The sequence below is a fragment of the Sciurus carolinensis genome, chromosome 18 (genome assembly GCF_902686445.1).
Source record: "Sciurus carolinensis chromosome 18, mSciCar1.2, whole genome shotgun sequence".
In the NCBI taxonomy this organism is placed as follows: Eukaryota; Metazoa; Chordata; class Mammalia; order Rodentia; family Sciuridae; genus Sciurus; species Sciurus carolinensis.
The window spans coordinates 33,433,007-33,456,152 of record NC_062230.1 but is presented as its reverse complement, the minus strand read 5'-3'; the positions used below and the strand labels follow the sequence as shown (position 1 = coordinate 33,456,152).

Here is a 23,146-nt window from a genome sequence, read left to right as displayed (position 1 = left end):
AGTTTCTTCCTCTGCTGACCTACATTGTTGTTTTTCATTTCCTCCTATGGAATATTTGCTGAGAATGTTCTGTAGTTTATGCTTTCTGTTTGTAAATTCTTTTAACTTTTGTTTATCATGGAAGGATTTTATTTTGTGTTCAAATCTAAAGGTTAGTTCTGCTGGGTATAGAATTCTTGGTTGGCAACCATGTTCTTTCAGAGCTTGAAATAGGTTTTCCAGGCCCTACTAGCTTTTAGGGTCTGGGCTGAGAAATCTGCTGATATCTGTATTGGTTTCCCCCTATATGTAAAGTGCTGCTTTTCTCTCGCAGCCTTCAAAATCCTATCTTTATTTTGTATGTTAGGCGTTTTCATTAGAATGTGCCTTGGTGCGAATCTGTTGTGATTTTGTGCCTTTGGTGTTCTGTAAGCCTCTTGTATTTGATTTTCAATTTCTTTCTTCACATTTGGGAAATTTTCTGATATTATTTCATTGAATAGGTTGTTCATTCCTTTGGTTGGTATCTCTGTACCTTCATCAATCCCGATAATTCCTTTTTATTTTTTTTGTGGTGCTGGTGATTGAACCCAGGGCTTTGTGCATGTAAGGCAAGCACTCTACCAACTAAGCTACATTCCCCAACCCCCGATAATTCTTAAATTTGGTATTTTTATGATGTTCCATAGTTCTTGGAGGTTTTCTTATCATTTGCTCTGTTTGGTCAACTTTATTTTCAAGATTAAATATTTTGTCTTCATTGTCTGAGGTTTTGTCTTCCAAGTGGTCTGTTGGTGATACTTTCCATTGAGTTTTTTGTTTGGTTTATTGTTTGCTTCATTTCAAAGATTTGGGTTTTTTTGGATTTTTTTTTTTTGAGAATCTCTTTGTTGAAATGATCTTTTGCTTCCTGTGGTTGCTCTTTCAACTGCTTATTGAAGTGATCATTCATTGCCTTCATCTGCTCTCTTATGTCATCCTTTGCTTCACGAGTTATTTTAATTATGTATATTCTGAACTCCTTTTCTGACATTTCTTCTACCATACTGCCACTGGTTTCTATTAATATGGACTATAGGTTTGTTTGGAACATTTTCTTCATTGATTTTTCATGTTGTTCACGTATCTTCCCCTCTTAGTAGTGTGATCTGGGGTATTGCAGTTTCCCCCCTACAGGCTTATAGAGACACTACAGGTTTTCAAAACTTCTTTAAGGAAGAGTTCAGTACTAGTGCCCAGTACAGACAGTATGCAGCCCTAAACCAAATAGCCCCTATGAAGACATTAACAATATTGTCATAATAAACAGAATGAGTTTAATATTATCTACAGTATAACAAGCAGATTTGCAATAAGGTCTGCAGTTTCTAATGGAGGACAAGGAGGATGGGGAGAGGTGTAGGATGTAGCTGTTAATGGAATAAGAAAACAGTGTATGGAAATTCTAGATCATAGAAAGAGTGAAAGTGTAATCAAAAGAAGTTGATTGTTAGCATGAGGAAAGGGAGAAAGAGACTCTGAGGAAAATAGAGCAAGAGAAGTAAAGAAATAAAGACTTAAAATTTTTCAAAAAGGAGGAAAAAAGAAAAAGAAAGTCTACACTATAACAGTCATATAGCATTCAAACCTCCCAGTCTTCAGTAGCCTGATGCATGAGAGGTACCCGACAATAAGCTTCCAGTCTCCAGCAGGCGTCTCAGGATGGTATTTGCCCCACCTAAAGGTGGGAGCTACCGCTTCCAGGATAATCCAGGATGGCCGTTCTGGCTTCCAAATGTGTTAGCAAATGGGGAGCTGGAGCTCAGGGTGTGGGTGTGGTTGGCCGCAAGTCTGGACTTGTGGTGTGTTGGTTGGGCAGGGGTCCTGAAGGCAGGGAGTGGTCAGTCGGGCTGAGGGGTCCTGAAAGCGGGTCTCAGTCAGTCTGCCCCAGGTTCCTTCAGGTCCTGGCTGTTGTCTCAACATGGTGGCAGGCACATGTAACCAAACCTGCAGGTTCCCTGACAGTGGACTTCCAGGCAACAGCAGGCAGCTAGCGATCCACTGGTGGTCTGTGGTCAATCTGCTGGCTACTTCTGGACGATCAGCAGGTGGACCTCGGGAAGTGGGTGATGGGTAGGTGAAAGGCAGGCAATGGGCAGGCAATAGGCAGGCAAATGGCGGGTGATAGGTGCCAGTCATTGAGCATTCTGCACTCAAAAAGTAGTCTATATGCTGTCAGCCAACAGGTGATCGCAGTGGACAAATGAGGTAAACAGCAGGGGATGGATAAGCAGCAAAGACCACCTCACCAAGAAACAGATATCCTGTGCTTGAAACCCAAGTTAAGGAGCCACGAGAAATGCAGCCTCCCTCTGGTCTGCCATCTTGGATCGGAGGACTCTCTTAATATAATACTGAGGCTTTACTGTGTAGTGCTGTTGATGTGAAAAAGGTTATGTGAATAAAAAAAAGGCAAAAGTTGATAAGGTCTAATCTGGTGATCTTTATGAAGGAGAAAATAGGGGCTGGGTGTATAGTTGAGTAGTTGTGCACTTGCCTTGCATATTTGAAGTCCTGGTTTCAACCCCAAGTACTGGGGGAATAAAATGAAAAAGCAATAACTAGGTTGTTTTCCACAGGTTCATGTTTATAAGTGAATACTTATTAAATACCATTTTTAAAGTTTGTGGACCTGGTGCTTTGGTATACACTTATAGTCCCAGTTACAGGAATCCAAGGCAGGAGGATCAGAAGTTTGAGGTCAGCCTCATCAACTTAGTTAGACTCTGTCTCTAAAAATTAAAGCTCCTGGAATATAGCTTAGTGGTAATGCACCCTGGGTTCAATCCCCAGTGTCTGTCCCACCCCTAAAATCTTTGTGAAAAGCATTTCACTGAGGATACAAAGATGCAGTCTGCAAATGCTCAAGTATTTGCATATAACTTACATCTTCCTGTACTTTAAATCACCTCCAGATTTTTTATTTAATACTATGTAAATGCTGGATATATAGTTGTCTGCTCACATTCTACACACATCAATTTTATTTCTATCTTTCCATGATTTGTTGAAACTATGGATGTAGAACCTACAGATATGGAGGACTGACTGTATTTAGATGGAGCTAAAATTTGTAACTTAAGAAATATGAATGTGAACATATTTAAAAAATAAGTTAAAATTAATTAAAAATGGTTGTCATTGGCTGTTAAGGTGTGCTAGCAAATAAATGCTTTATTTTTTAGTACCTGGATTGAACGCAGGGGCACTAAACCACATCGCCAGCCCTGTTTTTGTATTTTATTTAGAGACAGGGTCTTACTGAGTTTCTTGGGGCTTCTCTAAGTTGCTGAGGCTGATTTTTCAACTTGCAACCCTCTTGCCTCAGCCTCCTGAACCACTGGGATCACAGGTATGTGCGACTGTGCACCACCGTGCCCAGCCTACAAATGCTTTACTTTGTTATAAGCATTTTATACTGATTCATTTTGTACTATTACATTGATAAAACTTAGCAAAAGAAAAGGCACAGTTCTGCTAGTGTTCAGGTCACACTGATGCTGCTGCTCTGTAGACCACACTCGGTGTAGAACGAAATGACCTATGCTCGTGAGAATAGGAATAGGTCACGCTCGTGAATGCCTCCTGGCCCAAGTTGACCCCTAAAAGGAGCTTTGTCATTTCGTTGTCTATCACATACCTATTAATGTAGTCCTATCTCTTAATAATACCTTCTGTAGTTAGATTAGTTTGGTTTTTTAAACTTTTACTTTTCAAAAAGGTGAAAATTTGATTCAGTAGATTTTTAAAAATTTGGAGAATATTTGCCCTTTGTTATAAGTGATGTATTAAAGTATCAACTACTTAAGAAGCATTTCTAGAGAAAAAAATGTTTTATATGAAAAAATCCAGAAGGAATGATGGGGAAACCCAATTCCATTGTAAGTACTACAGTTTCCAAGTATATAAGGAAAAAAAGGAAATGACTAAAAAAAAGTAAACAAACCCAGAATCATAATGTTCTACTCTTAATACTCAGGTGTTAATAGCTGGATATTTGTGAAAAGCACAATTAAGAAGTTTGATCTAGTTGTAACCTATGCATATACTTTCTGTTTTGTACACATGCAGCTTGCATAAAAATCGACCATGAAACTAGCCTGAACAAATATTGCAAAATTCATATTATTTCACAGGTGATTTATTCTTTTATCACAGTCAAGTAAGGTAACTTTCAGTGACAAAAATTTCACTAGGAACTATGCAATTGCTTGGAAATTAATCAGTAGTTTTCCAAATAGTCCACAGATCAAAGAAGAAATTATAATGCAAATTAGGAAATATTTTGAAAAAAAAATGATTGAGAATAGGATTCATCAAAATGTATGAGCTTGGAGGAAAATTGACAGCTTTAAATACATATTTCAAAAAAAAAAGGGAAAAGATAATGATTTTCATTTCAAACTGGAATAAAAATAGCAAATCAAACACAGAAAGATGATGTGAAAGGAAATGATAATAATACCAAGTAATGGTGAAGTGAAACACTGTTATGTGCAATAGCAGGCTAACAGACAGAGGTAAGCGCTTTGAAAATCTAGATGAAATTGCTAAATTTTAATAAGAATAATCAAGAAAAAAGAAGAGTATCACCAGTATCAAGAATGAGAAGAGAGATGGTACAACAGTTTGCAAATGTAATGAGAATATCACAAAGAATTTTATTCTGATAAATTTGAAATGGAAAAAAAAAACTAAAATTAACACAGAGGGATATAGAAAATTTGAATGTCCTATATCTATTTTAAAAACTGAGGGGACTGGGGATGTAGCTCAGTTGGTAGAGTGCTTGCCTAACATGCACAAGGCCCTGGTTCAATTTCCAGCACCACCAAAGGAAAAAAAAAATTGAAATCCTTTATCTCTAAGTTAACTCTAGTCTATATGGCACTTAGAGCTGAATTATTATTAACATTTAAGGAAGAATTTAATTAATTAAATTTAACAACAAACTGTTCAGAGAACAGAAAAAGACTTTCTAGTTTGTTTTGTGAGGGCCAGCATAACTTTGATACCAAAACCTGATGAAGAAAAACAATAGCCAGGCATCGTGATGCATCCTGTAATCCCAGTGACTCTGGCTAATGCAAGAAAATCACCGAGTTCCAGACCAGTCTTGGCAACTTAGTGACTCCCAGTCAAAAAAATAAAAAAGCAAGAGCTGTTCATTGGGGGAGCACCCCTGAGTTCAGTCCCTAGTGGCACCACACACACACAGTAGATTATTGCCAGGTACAACGTAAGGTTAATTTTACGAAATTTTCCATTTAAAATCTTCAGTCCAAGGATAAGAAAGGGAGTGAATGTGTTTGAAATTTCCTGAACTTTTTTAAAAGGTGTCTCTGAAAAAACCACAGATAATCTACTTTATGATAAAGGACAAAAGGTTTTCTTCTAAATTAGGAGCAAAGTAACCACTCTTGCCACTTGTTTTCAATATTGTACCAGATAGAACAGTTAATCATGAGTTTTTTTCTGGTGGGAAAGCGGGTGAACTGGGGATTGAATTCGGGCATTCAATCACTGAACCACATCCCCAGCCCTGTTCTGTATTTTATTTAGAGACAGGGTCTTACTGAGTTGCTTAGCACCTTGCTTTTTGCCAAGGGTGGCTTTGAACTTGTGATCCTCCTGCCTTAGCCTCCTGAGCTGCCACCATGCCCCGCAGTTATGAAAATTTAATACAAGCATTGGAAAGGAGGAGATTAAACTTTGTCTACACAGATATGTAAAAAATCTCAATGAGTCCATAAAATACTCCTGGGGATAGAGCAAGTTAAGCAAAGTTGCTGGACAAGAAAATCAGAGTTAAAAAATCTATCATTATTGCATATACTAAGCATATACTCGTATTCTACTTACAGGAATCCAATAATGATTTTTTGACTTCATTGTTTATTGGAAAGGACTACATCGAAAGTGAAGAAGCATCTATCTTCAGTTTTTCAACTTATATGGTTGGAATATTACATTGTTATATAAGTTTTTCAGCTTATATAGTGGGTTTATGAAGGTGTGAAATGTGTTTTGTATTTAAGTGGTTTATCAGAATATCACATTTTGAATCAGGACCATCTGTACAATGAATAAATGACATTAAAACAGTTAAATTTATAAAACTATTAAAAGGAAATATAAAGCATTCTGAATACTATAAAATGTTACATATTAAAATAAGAAAAAATGAATGATATCCCATATTGATAGATCAGCAGACTAGATAGTACTGAGATAACTATATTCCCTTATATGTATTGAACATTAATCCTTATCAGATTCTTAGTTTGTGAATATTTTCGCCCATTCCATATCTTGTCACATGACTGTTGGTGGTTTGCTTCTTTGAAGCTTTTCGATTGATGTAATGCCTTTTGTCTCTTTGTGCTTTTGTTGCCTGTGTTTGGGATCATAGTTTTAAAAAATCATTGCTTGGACCAATGCCATGGAGTTTCCCCGTTTTTTTCCCCCAAGTAGCTTTACAGTTTGAGATCTTAAGGCCCCACACCCGTGCTGGGTTGACAGCAGAGTCTCTCTACCACAGCTGTAGTCACTCCTTTGTTTCTTGAAGAGGTCTTGATAACTTTCCCACACTGACCTTGAACTTGTGATTCTCCTTCTTCAGCCTCACAAATAGCTGGGATTACAGGGATTTGCCATCACACTTGACACATTTAACTCTTTAATAAATCTGTTGTACATTGATTTATCTATATGGTATGAGAAGGTAGTATAATTTTTCTGTATGTGGATGTCTACTTTTGTCAATGCTTCTTGAAGAGATTGCACTTTCCTCATTGTGTGTTATTGGCATTTTGTCAATCAGTTTTCTGTCTGTGCAGATTTATTTTGGTGTTTTTATTCCATTTCATTGGTCTGTATGTCTTCTTTATTTCAGTGCCATACTGGTTTGATTACTATAGCTTTGTAGTATATTTTGAAATTATTGTGATGCCTTCAGCTTTTGTTTTTTTTTTTTGTATAGGATTGTTTTGAGTATTCAAGTATTGCACATGAATGATGCATTTTAGGATTTAAAAAATATTTCCATGAAAAAAATGTCAGTGGAACTTTTAAAAGGCTTGCATTGAATCAGTAGATCACTTTGGATGATAATTTTAACATTTGTTATTCCCAGAATTTATAAGGAAAATGTTGGGGAGGATGTGACAACAGGGGACCCTTGAACCCCATTGGTGAGACTATAAATTGGTTTAGCCATTATAGAAAGAAATATGAAATTTCCTCAAAAAAAATCAAAAGTAGAACTACTATATTATCTCTATAATACCAGTAATTGGTATACATCCAAAGGATATGAAATCCTAATGTCAAAAGAAATAACCGTACTTCTGTGTCCATTACAGCATTAACAATAGACAAAATGTGGAATCAACTTAAGTGTCCATCAATAGATGAATGGATAAAGAAAATTTGAGCCAGCTGTGGTGGTAAATGCTGTAATTCAGCTACTTGGGAGGCTGAAATAGGATCACAAGTTTGAGGCCAGTGCTGGTAATTTAGAACCCATCTCAGAAAATAAAAAGGACTGGAAATATTGCTCAATGTTAGAGAACCTCTAGGTTCAATGCTAAGTACTGGAAGAAAAGAGACAGAGAAAGAAAGAAAATTTGGGTGATATCTGTGTATTATATTTATCATATAAAGATATATAAACAAATATAATGCATGTACACACACACACACACACACACACACACATATAAGAGTTGTAGAAGGAAATCTTGTTATTTGTGACAATATGTATGAACCTGTAGGATCTTTTGTTAAGTGAAATAAGCCAGACATAGACAAATATTGCATGATCTAACTTACATGTGGACTCGAAGTGTCTGACTCATAAGAATGAAGAGCCAGGTTATGAGGGGTAGGAGAAAGTTAGATGATATGGGTGAAAAGATAGTATCATTAAATGTAGGAGGAATAAGTTCAAAGGCTAGGTACAGGGGCATGCAAATGTAGTCCCAGCTTCTTTGGAGTCTAAGGCAGGAATTCACTTACAGTTTGAGACTAGTCTGGGAAACATGGCTAGACAATGTCTCAAGAAAGAAAGAAAGAAAGAAAGGAATTTCAAGATGTGTTGTATAACATGATGGTATACAGTTAAAAACAATGTATGCTTGGAAAAAAATTAAACAAAGACAGTTAATATTAGAATTCACAAATAGCAAAAAATGGAAATAAAAATATAATACTCCCTAAATTGATCTACAAATTTAATATAGTTCTTTGTTCTTTTCCCTTTTGTAGTTCTGAGGATTGAACCCTGGGCCCCAAACATGCTAAATAAGCAAGCTCTATATAACTAAACTTTTTACTTTCTTTTTGAGACAGGGTCTCACCAAATTGCTGGGTCTGGCTTTTAAATTTCCATCTGCCTGCCTCACCCTCCCAAGTAGCTGGGATTACAGCTATGCACCTGACCTTAGTACACTTATTATCAAAATCCCAGCTGTCTTTGTGGAAATTGATAATCTGGTTTCAAATTTCTTATGGGAACTCATGGATCTCAAAACAATTTTTAAAAAGAATAAGAAGTTAGAGGTCACAGACATCCTGAACTCAAAACTTACTGCACAGCTTCAGAAACCAAGACTGACCTTATACTAACTTGGTTAGATAGCTTATGGGATAGATTTGAGAATTCAGAAACAAATTTGCACATTTATGGACAATTGGTCTTTGTGCAAGAGTATCAAAACAGTTCAATTGGGGAAGGAAAGCCCTTTCCCAATTGTGCTGAAACAACCTGATGGTCACTTTGCAAAAGAATGAATGTGGACCACTACCTCACACCATATACAAAATTAACTCAAAATGCATAACAGATCTGTACATAAGAACTAAAAGTATTAAAACCTTTAGGGGCTGGGGTTGTGGCTCAGTGATAGAGTGCTTGCCTTGCATGTGTGGGGCACTGGGTTCGATCCTCAGCACCACATAAATCAAGGTATTGTGTCCATCTACAACTACAAAAAAAAAAAAAAAGAAAAAACCTTTAAAATGGGTAAATTATTATGATCTTGGATTAAACTGATTTTTTTAGATATGACACCAAAAAAAGATGAACTTCTATTAAAGTTTCAGAATTTAGTTCTTCGAAGGATACCATCAAAGAATTGAAAAGGAAACTGATAGAATGGGAAGAATGGGAGGGAAAGTTTATAAATCATCTGAGATGGTAACATATAAAACACTCCTACAAGTCAATAATTAAAAGGGCAAATAACACAATTTGTAAATGTGCAAAAGAATCTGAGTAGTTGTTTATCTAAAAAAGATATACAAGTCAGCAAGAACTATGTGAAGAAATGCTCAACATCTGTTATGGTTTGGATCTTAAACATCCAACAATGACCATATTGCAAAAGTCTTGGTCTCCGGCCTGTGGTGCTATCCGGAGATGGTGGAACTTTTAGGGTCTAGTGGGGTTTAGAGGAAGGAATTTAAGTCATTAGCATGTGCCACTGAAAGGGATATTGGGACCTTACCCTCTTCCTGTCTTTTTCCTTCCTTGATGTCATGAGGTGAGCACTTTGCTCCACCATGTACTCCCTGCCGTGATGTTCTGCCTTGGTACCAGCTCAAAAACAGTGGAGCCAAACAGCCATGAACTGGAACCACTGAAACCGTGAGCCAAGATAAAACCTTTTTTCCTTTTAAGTTGTTTATGTGAGGTATTTTGTCTCAAAGACAGAAAGCTAACATCATCAGTAGCCTTTAGAGAAATGCAAGTCATAATGACAACGAGATCCCACATCACTTTTACTAGGATGGCTATACTAAAAAAGATAATTTTGGGTGAAGAGATGTTGAAGCTGGAAACCGTTCACTGCTGTTGTAACTGTAAATTGATCCAAGTGCTTGGAAAAACAGTCTTGCAGTTCTCAAAAGGCTAAATGTAGAGGTACAATGGATTGAACAGTTCAACCATTAGTAGGTAAGTGGTTAATAAGTTATCGCAGGATTGGGTCTGCTATAAAAGCCTGTCTGGCTAGGTCTCCCTGTGCTCCCTGTCTCTTGTCATTTAATGACCTGCAGCATCTTGGGATTTTGCCAGTATAAGGACTTTTTTTTTTTTTTTTTTTTTTGTGGTGCTGGGGATCGAACCCACTCTGTGCCTGCAAGGCAAGCACTTTACCAACTGAGCTATCTCCCCAGCCCCAGTACAAGGACTCTTGACCTTGTATCATAACTCTGAGCCAAAATAAACTTGATTATTGTTTGTGCAGTCTGTGGTTTGTTGTTGTTATCAGCAGAAAATAGAACTAAGAGAATATATAAATTATAAAGTATAATAATACACTAAAAAATCTTTGAACCAAACCAGCTGAATACTGCCAATCACTTGAATTTGCCTTCTTGTTTCTCCATACCATGCTTCCTATACCTCTTCGCCATCCCGACACATATCTAAGTTTTAGGTGTATTGTATTGATCTTTTATGAAGAGTAATTTCATTATAAATATCACATATAAACAAATATATTGTTACTTTTAATTTAGAGTTGAGTATAGTTTTCTAATAATTGTTTTTCATAATTATTTCCAAAACTCATCTGTGTGGTTGTGTATAGTAATAATTGATTCATTTTTCATGACATTGTACTAATCCATTGGATTAATGTACCAAAGTTTATCTGGTCGTGTCTAAAGTTTGATTGCATAATTTACAGTTTTTGTTGTTGTTCTTACTGTTGCTGCTGTTGCTATTTTTTTTTTTTTTTTTTGCCCCTTATAGTACCAGGGATTGAACCTAGAGGTGTTCTACAACTGAACTACTCCCCTACTTCTTTTTATTTTTTATTTTGAGACTGGGTCTTGCTAAGTTGCCCAGGCTGACCTCCAACTCATGATTCTCCTGCCTCAGCTTCCTGAGTTGCTGGGATCACAGGTGTGCAAACCACACCCAACTGAACATTTTTGTGTTAAAGTACATAAGTAGAAGCATTTGTTGTGTGGGTATCAATAAGGAATAAAATGCTCATCTTTTCAAGACTCAGTGAAGTTAAATATTGGTAACTGCCAGAATGGATAGCTGAATCATTTTCTGAAGTAGTTTTTTTTTTTTTCTTTCCAATTTATAAACAATGTGTAAGAGTTACTACTCCTCCTACCCTCTTGAGCTTTGGGTATTAACCATATTGGGTTTTACCAGTTTATCTATTTGGATATAAAATCTTATCAGTCTTAATTTGCCTTTCCCTAGTTAGTGGCATGTCTTCATTTGTTTTTGTCTATATATGTATGTATTTCTATAAAACTTCCTGCTGTGTCTTGCTCATTTTATCTTGAGTTGTCTTTTGTCACTTATTATTTGTTTGTTTAGCAAACAAATAAGCCCAGGGCCTAGCACATGCTAGAAAAATCTTGAACTATATCCCTACCCTTTTATTTTATTTTGAGACAGGGTCTTGCTAAGTTGCTAAGTCTGGCCTCAAGTTTGTGATCCTCCTATCTCAACCTACTGTGTTGCCACGATTACAGGTATGCACCAACACACTGGTTGTCATTCATTTTTATCTACCCCACAACCCCACCCAGGGCCTCACTCATTAGGCAACTGCTCTCGTACTGAGCAACTATCCACCCACAGCCCTCTCATTTATTTTTAAAGAGTACTTAATATTATGAACAGGAAGTACAGGTATCTTTGCTCATTTTTTGGTTTCTCTTTGCTCTTCCTAACTTCAGTATTATTATCAAATCTCTCTCTCTCTCTCAAACCTTAATTGCTTTTCTTACCTCGTGATGACATGTGAGATATTGAGGCCTGCTATTGGTACAGAAGCATTTTACTGATCTAGTTTATCTGAGGATATATTCCTATATACCATGGCTGTGCAATGACAAAAATATACAGTAGTAATGCAGAATATCTGCTTAAGTTATAAGTAGATCAAAGTTCATAAACATCATGAAATAATCATTAATATGTTTTTACTTGATAGTTGATCAAATTTAGGGCACTGGGGAGAGGTAATTTACTTGGAAAATTTTGTGCATGAGAATGCTCATGGAAGACAAGTAAAACTGCCAGTAATAAAAGGCTCAGTGAAGTTAAATATTGGTAACTGCCAGAATGGATATTTTACCTATTATATAACAGTTTAGTAAAGTCAGTTTATTGCTGGGAGAATAAGAAGCAGCTACTTGGTCTAATTGGGCATCACCAGAGTTTCTGATTCTTTTTAGCCAGGTCGAATCCCTTGCTGTCACATAAGCCACATTTTCACAGAGATCTTTAGAATTAGGATACTTCCTGTGGTACTTGGTGTAAAAGATATATTTTCCATATTTTTTCCTCAAGTTTAAAAGGTTTGTCTCTTATAGTTTAAATCCTTAATCATCTAACAATTCATTGTAGCATGTAGAAGGAGGAAAGGATATAGTTTCATTTTCCCCCCCTTAGATGTGTAATTGTTTGACTGTATCCTGGTTTTTTGTTTTTGTTTTGAAATTGGGAATTAGGAATCTGTGTTTTACCACTGAGCTACATCCCAACCGTTCTTTATTTTGAGATAGTATCTCACTAAGTTGCTGAAGAACTTGCTAAATTAATGCAATCCAGAGACCCCTACCATAATCCTAACAAGCTTTCCTCCTTGTTAGCAAGATTGTTATAAAGAATGTCAACGGGATTTTTGCAGATAGCTCATTGTGAATTGAAGCTTCCCCTTTCTTGTAAAAGCTCAGTTTGCAATCAAGCTTGTTGCTGGGTAAAAATTACTATTTGTTTTCCTTGGTAGAAACTTGTGAAACCTCTGTCCAGCCAAGAATATGGAACAAAAAGTAACTGTTATGTAACCACCCACTGAGTATAGATGTCAAAGAATATCCAGACTCAGAGTCCAAAGATTTTTCAGAAGTAGCCTCTCTGGACCACTGTAGCATAATTAAACCCACTTCCTGAAAATCCTTGGGTGTCCGGCCTCATTTGTCCTGCCTCAGAGTTCCTGAGTCTGGCTGCAAACTTGTGATCCTCCTGCCTCAACCTTCTGAGTTGCTGGGATTACAGATGTGTGCCACTGATTCAGCTTCACCATTCATTTAAAATTTTAAAAACATGAAGTAATATTAATTGTTTTATCTGCTGAATATACTGTTATTTTTACCTTTTAGCATTTTTGTATCAGTTTGCTTGTTTTAAGCTGTATTTTGTAAAACAATAAGAATACTTTAACCATGATTTTAAGTAAAATTTAATCCATTTACATTTATTAGAAATAAGTCTTAATTTATCTTTGATTTTTATGACTTGTGAGTTTTTTCAATTGTTATTACATTATTTTCTCTATATTATTTAATACAATAGTGCCATTATTTTCTCTATATTATTTAATACAATAGTACTATTTATTTATTCATTTATTTGTTTTATGAAGGCATAGACAACAGTTTTTTTAGGAAAGTTGATCTCTCTGTTCATGGGAGAATGGGGGCAATCCCAGGAGATGCCTTTAGGATAAAACTAGGAATGCTTGCTCTCTCCAAAGGAAGAGTTAGCAGCCCCCATGGTGTGGGGCCTCAATATTATCGAGAGACAGTTGTTTTAGAGTCTGGACTAGAAGTTGGATGCAGGGGGAGCTATACAGTATCATGCCAGTTTTTCTTGGGCTTGAGCATTGCCCTCATGTTAAAAGGGTCTGGGCAAAGGGCATGTGGATCAGGAGTTGGCATTTGTTCCTCGGTTCTTTTTGTATCTCAGTGGTTCGTGAGTATGTCTTTAAGACTCAGTATCTTTTTCTTTATTCCCAAATTCCTATTCCATTTGTACCTCTATGACTTTTATCCCTTAGTCTTAAGGGTTGGTGAGGGGTGAAGATTCATCTACTGTGGTGTTTCAGACTGGCATGGGACAATGACCCTGCCTAGTTAGAGATCAAAAGTCTCATCCTGACTTATCTAAAGGAGGTAGACATTGGTCTCAACTGTGTGAAGGGATTGGAATTCTTAGGTAGCCATCCTCTTAATGTGGAATTTGTAATCTGGAAAATATAAACCCTGTCTCAAAATAAAAAATAAAAAGGACCTGTGGTATAACTCAGTGATAGAGTGTCCCTAGGGTCAGTCCACTAAAAGCATTCTTTGTCAACATTTTACTAATGATTGGGGTCAAGAGCAAAACAGTATCATATGACTATATCCTTATATGAAAAAAAGAAAGCTACCTTTTCCTTACTTCCAACTTTATCCTTTTTAGCATCTTTGTTCATTTAATTTGGAATTTTCTGCCCCAGATTTTACCTTACTTTTATATTACATACACATTTAAGAATAACTGACTTATATTTAATTCTGCTGTAGAGCCAAGTCTACAATTATTTTGATGTATGTTTTAAGTGGCTTCAGAGCAAACTGTCAGATTTTCTTTTCTTTTTCTGAAATGTTGTACATAACAAAGTGCACAAATTCTCATTGTATATTTTGATAATTTTCACGAACTGAACACATTCATAACCAGCACCTATATCAACAAACAGATATGCCCAAAACTCACAGAAATCTAGCTGGTTCTTTTTCTAGTTGATATTCACTTTGATCTTTAACACAGTATAGTAGTTGGTTTTGATCTTGGTTAAAATGGAATTGAACTTTAATCATGGTTAAAGCATTCTTATTGTTTTACAAAAGACAAAGCAAACTGATACAAAAATGTTAAAAGGTAAAAAGTAACAGTATATTCAACAGATAAAACAAACTAATATTCTGGTCTAGTTTATTTAAACTCTGGGCTTTTGAAACTCATACTGTTGTATATAATGAAAAATCAATTGTTGTTGATTGTATTTCCTTGTGCAGCTATCCTGTACTTTATTATTCCAGTCTACTACTGATTGACATGTGGATTCTTTCTACTTATGGGATGATATAATGTTGCCAAAGAAAATTCTTGCACTTATTTTTTGGACAGTAGGAAAATATTGAAATTATTTTTTGTTTTCATTGACAGATGAAAATGAATATAATTATTTAAATCTGAAAGATAGTCTTAACATTATTTTAATATTGTAAATTAATTTAGTGGTGAAATGCATTTAAATATGATATCTTAAATTCTAGGATATGAAAGATGGCAAGTCCAGATAGAAGTAAACGGAAAATATTAAAAGCCAAAAAAACAATGCCTTCAAGTTGCCGGAAGCAAGTAGAGATCCTGAATAAGTCTAAGAATGTTGAAGCTCTGAGAACAGCAGCAATTGGGAGTAAAGTTCCAAGTGGTAGTCAGAATTTAAGTACTGAGCTCATAACTAGCAAGTGTAAACATTCTGAAAATGTTGATTCCTCATTCAATTCTAACAAAAATTCAGTATTCTCACAGAAGAGTATAGTGGTTACTAAGAATTTAATAAAACCAGTAGAAGAAATTGTTGATTCAGATACAAGATTGGAATACATTGATGAACAAGTTGTGTGTCGTTACCAAAAGCCAAGAAAAACATTAGATTCTCCCAGCAAATTGTTTATACAAAGGGCAGAAGATTCCCAGAACACTTCTGAAACTCATCTGGAATATCAGACAAAAGTAAAAGAATCCTTTTTTGAACACGAAGAGAATTGTAATCTAAAACCCATTTATTGCACACCCATCATATTGAGTGATATAGTTCAGAATACCTTGAATGGTAAGAGAATCGATGAGATGGTTTCCAATTTAGAAGCAAACTCCAATTCAGAGTCACTTGATGGAAGGCAAAATGACATTTTAAACCCAAACTCACATTTTGTGCCTGTTGAGAAAACATCTAGTTTGGTGAATTTAGTTAATTCCTCCTGCTATACTGCTAACAGTTTGAAAACAGAAGAATCCTGTAGAACCTGTCATTTCAGCATTTCAAATTGTGAAAGTACAGACTCAAAGTGGCAGTCATTACTCAACACTGATGCTAATAACAGTAAGTATATATTTTTGCATCTTTTTTTTTTTTTTTTTTTTGGGTGCTGGGGATCGAACCCAGGGCCTTATGCTTACAAGGCAAGCACTCTACAACTGAGCTATCTCCCCAGCCCCTATTTTTGCATCTTTTATAAAAATTAAATCACTTTTCTTTGGGGAATTTTAAAACTTCAAATATACAGTGAGTTTTTTATAAACTGAAAAAACAAATGATGACCATAATTATTTCAGAGTATCTTGTTTAGGAACTATTTTTGGTAGGGAGGAGGATGGGTTTTGCTAAAAGAGAATATTGCAACAAATCTAGCACTGCAGTTGGTAACTGGTTTTATTTGCAGTTTTTCAATTGAGCAGCAGTCAGAACCAAAAATGTTTCTAGAAAACTCTTTCCCACTACATGGCACATATTTATAGCCAAAGAAAAGGAAGTGATATTCAGAAAAGGAAGTGTGAGGTATAGGGACAACCCGATCTAATTGGTTATAGCTCACTTCCAGTTTTGATCTGGTGGCCACTTCTGATTTTCTTACAGTTACTTTTTATAAGTGTAGGTTGTATTCAACATACAAGTTAGGTTGTAGTTCACTGCACATCCAAAAATGTTCAGGCTATGCTTGAAATATGCGAGTGGCTCTAGACCAGACTCGATTCATTTTAACTGTATATACCACATCAAGAAGGAAGTTATTTCTGACAAAGAAGGAATTAATCACTTTCCTAAGAGAGCAAACAATCTCAAAAGGTGACTTATGGGAGTTGTTTGGTTCATTTGTTATTTTAAAGTTTTGTTTATTAGAAAGAGTGGATTTTCAAAATTGTTGGTAAACCCATTTATTTCCATGAACTTGGCCTATAAATCACCTGGTAGGCATAAGATGATAGATAACATTATATACACAAACATATATGCTTGTGTCTGTGGAGAGAGAAGAGAAATACCAAATAATTAACAAATGAAGTTCTAGGTTATAAAATTATTCAAATAGTAAAAGTAAATTTGAATATTTATGTTGGTTATTGAAATAGAAGAAAATACTTACAGAATTTTGGGGTTTTATCTAGATTATAGAGTAAAAATTTAGCAGGATTAATTTAAAATTGGTTAAAAATGACCAATTTTCACCTGTTAAAAATATGTTGCCTTAAATAACTGTCTATAAAAGTAATGTAGGACCACTGAAGTAACTAAGTAGAGAATTAAATACTGTAGTGTGTGGTTGTTTTTGTTGGTATATGTGTATTACGTAAGACTGGATCAGCAGCGCATCTGAGATCAGAACCCTACTTTATCAAAATAGTGTGTTTTTTAAAACAAGTTTATGGGAACATTTTTATGCAATCAAATTTTCCTTAAAAACCTTGTCACGTTTTAGTTTTTCCATTTGCTTAGTGTGTCCTTAAATTAGGGAATTCCCATTTCCTTCTCAAGGAAGAATATTTTTATTTCTAATCTTTCCGTTTCCTCAAGGCCATAATCAAAAGAAGAGAATGCTTTCAGAAAACAAAGAAAATGTTAAACGCATGAAAACTTCAGAGCCAATTAATGAAAATATTTGTGTAGCTCTGGAAAAGCAAACAGCAGTACTGGAACAGGTAAAATATTGGGGTTTAAATATTTGCCTCAAAAACGTATACTTTTGATTAGTTAAAAAATGTTAAAAGTTAATTAACTTGTTTCTACAGTGAAATCATACAGATGATTTTCACTTGATGCAAAGCTGATAAATGAAAATCAAATTAGCAAACAGATTAATTATTTACATTACCAAAATATCTCTAGGTTCTTGAAAATGGGGGAATCATGTGTAGGTAGTCTTGCTGTAGAAAGAAAAAAAAATTTTCAACCTTACAATTAGATCCGTTTGAGTTAGATATTGGACAGTTTTGAACTTTGCTAAATGATACAGTCTCTTTACTGCTGGTTATGGGGTTCTTTGGAGTACAGGTAGTTGTTTATAGACCTCATCGTAGTTGTTCAGTTTTATAGATTCACATAGTCCAGAAGTTCATTGCAAAGTTCTTCTGAATTCAGGTCTACTTACCCAAATTTCCAAAGTAACATGGGTATGCTGCAATATCTGACGTTTTGCTTAATAGTGTCATTAAATATACTTCTTGCTTTTCATTTTTGCCCCATTTCATCCCATTGTTCTGTAGCCTTCATACATGTATGATCAACTCTGAAATGAAGTTCATTGAGCTTTAATTCTAGTAGAAAGGCTATAATCAGATCTGGCTTTGCTGTTTCACCATCACTGCATCCCATCATGATAAGAAAGTGTATGGTAGAGCAGATGTCTCTTAGCCACAATGGACCAGAATTTCCCACACCAAATGATCGTATATGTTTCAGGAAAAAACAAAAACCATAAGCACTACTGTGTTCTAAAACAGACAATTACAATTATATAGTTATATGTCCCATGAACTTGTATTACCTATTAAAGGAAAACTTCTTTAAAAGATTCATGCAGAGTCATCTTCAAAGGTAAGTCAACAGTTTTCCTCTTTCTACCTCCTGTTTTCTTTCAAGAAGACCAAAGTAGACACTAATAAAAAATACATAATAGCTGGGTGAGGTGGCCCACTCCTATAATCTCAGCTACTTAGGAGTCTGAGGCAGGAGGATCACAAGTTTGAGGCCAGTGTGGACAATGTAGCAAGACCATCTCAAAAAAGCAAATAAATAAAAACAAACAACAACAAAAAAAACCAAAACAAAACCCAACAACCCATGAATATACCTTAGTGTTAAAGCACTTTTGTGTTCAAGCCCCAGTATCACCAAAAGAAAAAGAAAAAAAGTAATTATTCTATTGCTGGCAGGGAAGGGGCAGTCAAGCCCAAGAACCATGTTATCAAGAAAAAGGTTGAGGATTCCCAGTGAGTAGTGGCTGCATTCAGAAACAAGGTATGATATGGACATAAATGCACAAAATTTACCCTAGACTTTGAACATTTTAATTTTGCTGACATAGAAAAATCAGGGTTTTCAGTACTATTGTCTGCCTCACAAAATAATCCAAAATAGTTCTTTGCAGTGAGTTTAAGGAATAGTTTCTTGTACATTCTCCAGAGACAACTTGAATATTAGCTAATTCTTTTTTCCTATATCTAAACAGCTAGCTTTTCCCTCATGTGTAATTCCTATCCAAACATTTCTCTTTGTAAACAATATCTCTCTACCTTGTTTGCATTTCAAATGTAAGTCCCTCCCATTCTGACATTCTTCTTCCCTATTGAGAGAGTCCTAGTGCTATTATCTCTTGAGATTCCAGAAGGATCTTAACCTAGCTAACTCGAGTTAGGTTAGTGATTGGGAAGGGTTTTTCCTCCAAAGTCCAGATTATTCACTGTACCTACCTACCATCTTAGAAAGCTGGAGCAGATTATCAGTTTATAGTTTCTACAAACTTGAGACCAATTTGGCTGTCTTCTGCAAATCAAAGCTGGGACTTCCATCATATTCCATAATGTTCGGTACATTACCATTGGGAAAAGATATTTAAGAGGTTTTTTTATGGAATCTGTTGTGCCTTTCTTCTGTATAATAAACATTATCACTAAGTGAGGACAAATGGAATCACCCCTTGGTTGGCACTTAGTCCAAAATACTCAAGTTTAAGGGTCTACCTCTATCTGAATCATCAGGAGTATTTATTTATAGTTTTTTGAGCTCAATAATAGTTGAAGATTATTGTTTTAGTCTACTGTTTTCTTAGACTTAACCATTAAGAATCGTTGCTGGTGCCTGTTAATGTACAACTTTGCAGGCCCCTTTCCTGGAGATTCTGTTTGTTGGATCCAGGATGAGGCCGAGTAGTTTGTGATTTTAACATGTATTCCATTTGATTCTTCCTTTCCAAGGAAGTTTTTGAGAAACACATATTCAAAGCATTTAGATGTGTTTCTCCAACATTTATCTGAGCATGAGCTTCATATATTACCCCAGCAAGTGAACTGGCAAGCACACAGTGATCCATAAAACCCACACATGGGTAGCAGGTAAAGGCTGTCCGTAAAAATAGTATGTGTTTCTGAGCATTTTTTAAATAATAATTTTTTTAACAATATTTTGAGTGATATATGTGTGTATAGACATACATATATATGTGTATATGTGTGTGTATAAATGTGTGTGTGTGTGTTAAATAAGCACTACAGAAAAGACTAAGTAGATATAGACAGTGTTGACTAATAACAATTGGAAACAAAAAGGAAAAGCCTTGGAAATAATCAAATAAAATTATAGGCTGTAACTAATCATCAGGTGATATCAATATAAAAGAGTTCAACATGGGAACTGTGTGTTCCAATTTTGAGCACCATGTAGCAAGATATTGGGGGCAAGATATAATTATCACTAATAAGCACTCTAAATGTATCATGACTAGTGTCTTTATTAAGAGAGATTATATACTTTGTTATAAAATTTGTTTACAGAATATACACTGAAAAATAGTGTTTCTGTATGTATGGCTCAGCAGAGCTGTGCAGATCAGTGGGCACTGAGATTAATTGTGTTTCCTGAAAATGGGCCAGTCTTTTTTTTTTTTTTAATGTGCAGATAATGAAGTGCATTAATCTCATGTAATAGCTACTACAATCTGTTAGAATAGCATTCATTTTGCCCCAGATAGTGTTAGTCACTGCATATTTGTCCCTGGCTTTTTTCAATTTTAACATAACAAATCTATCCCCTAAAATGTTATGCAAATAATAGTAATTGTCTTGGATATTTCTCTCATATCAATTATGTGTTTTACATCTTATAGAAGTCTTTCACGTTACCTTATTTTGTTCTTATAAAATCCTGTAAGTATCCTTCATTCAGCAATCATTTTACTATGTCCTCTACCCATTGTGGACAGAGATAACAAAGCCCAGAGGTGGTATGACTTGTCAAAGGCCATATAGCTTGTTAATGGCAGGGTCAAGTCTCAAACTTGGACAGTTTGTTCCATATCTACTATAGACCACCAAACATTTTCACCAGGCTCTGGTTTTAAGATAAATAGAGCTACTTTTTATGGACTATGAACTTGTAAGTTTTGATAATTGAAAATATAAGTGGAATATAGCCTTGTAATTGTTTCTACAATGTATATTATGGAATAATAATCAACTGGAATCATAAGAAACTAAAATTAGTAATTTGAGAATAAATTTAATTTCTAACATGTCTTTATATTTACATATTAGATGTGTTCTTTTTTAAAATTCTAGTTGTACCTGATAGTAGAATGCTGGATATATTGTATTGAGTTTAATATTCAAGTTTTATATAACTTACTGCTACAGTAATATAAACATACAAATAAAGTATATCTTGTCATAGTAAATCCAGAAATAAAGCAAAGCTATGTTTAAAAAGTAAAAAATAGAATTGCTTGAAATTTGAAATCTGGGATGTTTTCGTTTTTATTTTAAAATTCTAGGTCAGACATTTGATTCGACATGAGATCTATAGGATAAATTACAAACTATTTGATAAAAAACTGAAAGAATTGAATGAACGCATTGGGAAGACACAGTGCAGGAATAAACATGAAGCAACAGCTGATGAACTCTTTGTAAGTTTCTGATTTCATTTGAGTCCTCTTAAAAAAGTGAAATTTGGTGATCTTATGTGTTAGGAAAGGCAAACAGTAAAGGAAGACCTGAATTTGATTTCTGGCCACAAGTTTATTTAAGACTATAGCACAGACGATAGAACTTACTATTTTTCAGCAATATTGTCTCTTGAGAAGTACTCAGAACTATCAACGGCCTGTGTGGGTTGACAGGCTTAATACTTTAGGCAGTCTCTTTTCATTCCAACTACAGCCGTTCCTCTTATTTCAAGCTCCTGAATTTTTTGTTTTCTAGACTCACTTGTTGATTGGTGTTATTTTTTTTAATTAAAATATTTTTTTATTTTTACAGACACATTTTGATTCATTGTACACAAATGGGGTACAACTTTTCATTTCTATGGTTGTACACGATGTATATTGACGCCATTCATGTAATCATACATATACATAGGGTAATACTGTCTGTTTCATTCTACTGTTTTTCTGTTTCCACCCCCTCCCACCCCTTTTTCCTCTACACCATCCGAAGTTCCTTCATTCTTTTCTTCCCCCCCGCCACCCCCCATCGTTACATATTGTCATGCTCTTATCAGAGAAAACATTCGGCCTTTGGTTTTTTTGATTGGTGTTTTTATCAGCATTAGTTTTATTGTGGACCAACTGAAAGATTAATTTTTTTTTTTCCTTGAGACTGAAGATTGAACCCAGGGTTGCTTAAACACTTAGCCATGTGCATCCCCAGCCCTTTTTTATGTTTTATTAGAGACAGGGTCTCATTGAGTTGCTTAGGACTTTGCTAAGTTGCTGAGGCTGACTTTCAACTTGTGATCCTCCTGCCTGAGCCTCCAGAGTCACTGGAATTACAGGTGTGTGCCACCGCACCCAGCTGAGAGATTAATGTTTTTCATCTTCTGTTCTGGAATATCATAAAAGCATAAAATTTGCCTTAAATCTTTTGCTTATACAACCTTGGGTTTTGTGGATGCATGTATTCAGTTAACCATGGATTGAAAATATTCAGAAAAAAATGTGTCTAGTGAATACATAGTCCTTTTCCTTGTAATTCCTTAAATTGTATAGTAGTAACAATGTGTTACATAACCTTGACATTGTATTAGGTATTATAAGCAATCTAAAGGCAAGTTAAAGTACATATGATTTGTTTGGGTTATATGCAAATATTATGCCATTAAGTACTTGATCTGGGACCAATCCTGTGGATACCCTAGGGTGACTAAATAAGAATTTCTTATTTATTTGAATGTATGCCTAAGTCTCACAAGACTACTTCGGCTAATAATTTTTCTACTACCTCTATATAATATTTTAGTCCTTTGGTTTGTGTTTACTTATTTTTCTTTCTTCCAGGCAAAAATAGCAAGACTTCAAAGACGTATTAGAACAGTATTATTATCTCAAAGGAATTGTTTGGAACCAAACACATTACCTAATAACATAGGCTGTAAGGTTGGTATAAACACCCAGGAGTTTTAATAACCTAGTTGATCCAATAATAAGTAGTAGAATTATCAGAAATGAATTTATTTCCAAATTAGGACATGAATTAATTTATACTTAGAATGTTCTTATGAATGAATCTCTCTGGAAAAGATATGCTTATGTACCACTTGCATTT

The 23,146-nt window shown here is 35.1% G+C and overlaps 1 protein-coding gene across 4 annotated transcripts in view; it reads left to right on the top strand.

Moving 5' to 3' along the window:
- Atf7ip2 (activating transcription factor 7 interacting protein 2) overlaps positions 1-23,146 on the top strand; it is a 54,746-nt gene that overhangs the window by 4,776 nt on the left and 26,824 nt on the right. For 2 of the 4 annotated variants that reach the window (XM_047532732.1, XM_047532733.1), the window contains exons 2-5: positions 15,100-15,932; positions 17,403-17,527; positions 21,373-21,507; positions 22,879-22,977. The exons of 1 other annotated variant lie outside the window; for it this stretch is intronic. In XM_047532732.1, coding sequence (XP_047388688.1) covers positions 15,110-15,932; positions 17,403-17,527; positions 21,373-21,507; positions 22,879-22,977 — 1,182 coding nt within the window. In that variant the 5' untranslated portion in view covers positions 15,100-15,109. The remainder of the gene's footprint in view (positions 1-15,099; positions 15,933-17,402; positions 17,528-21,372; positions 21,508-22,878; positions 22,978-23,146) is intronic. One more of the 4 variants, XM_047532734.1, reaches the window with a different exon arrangement.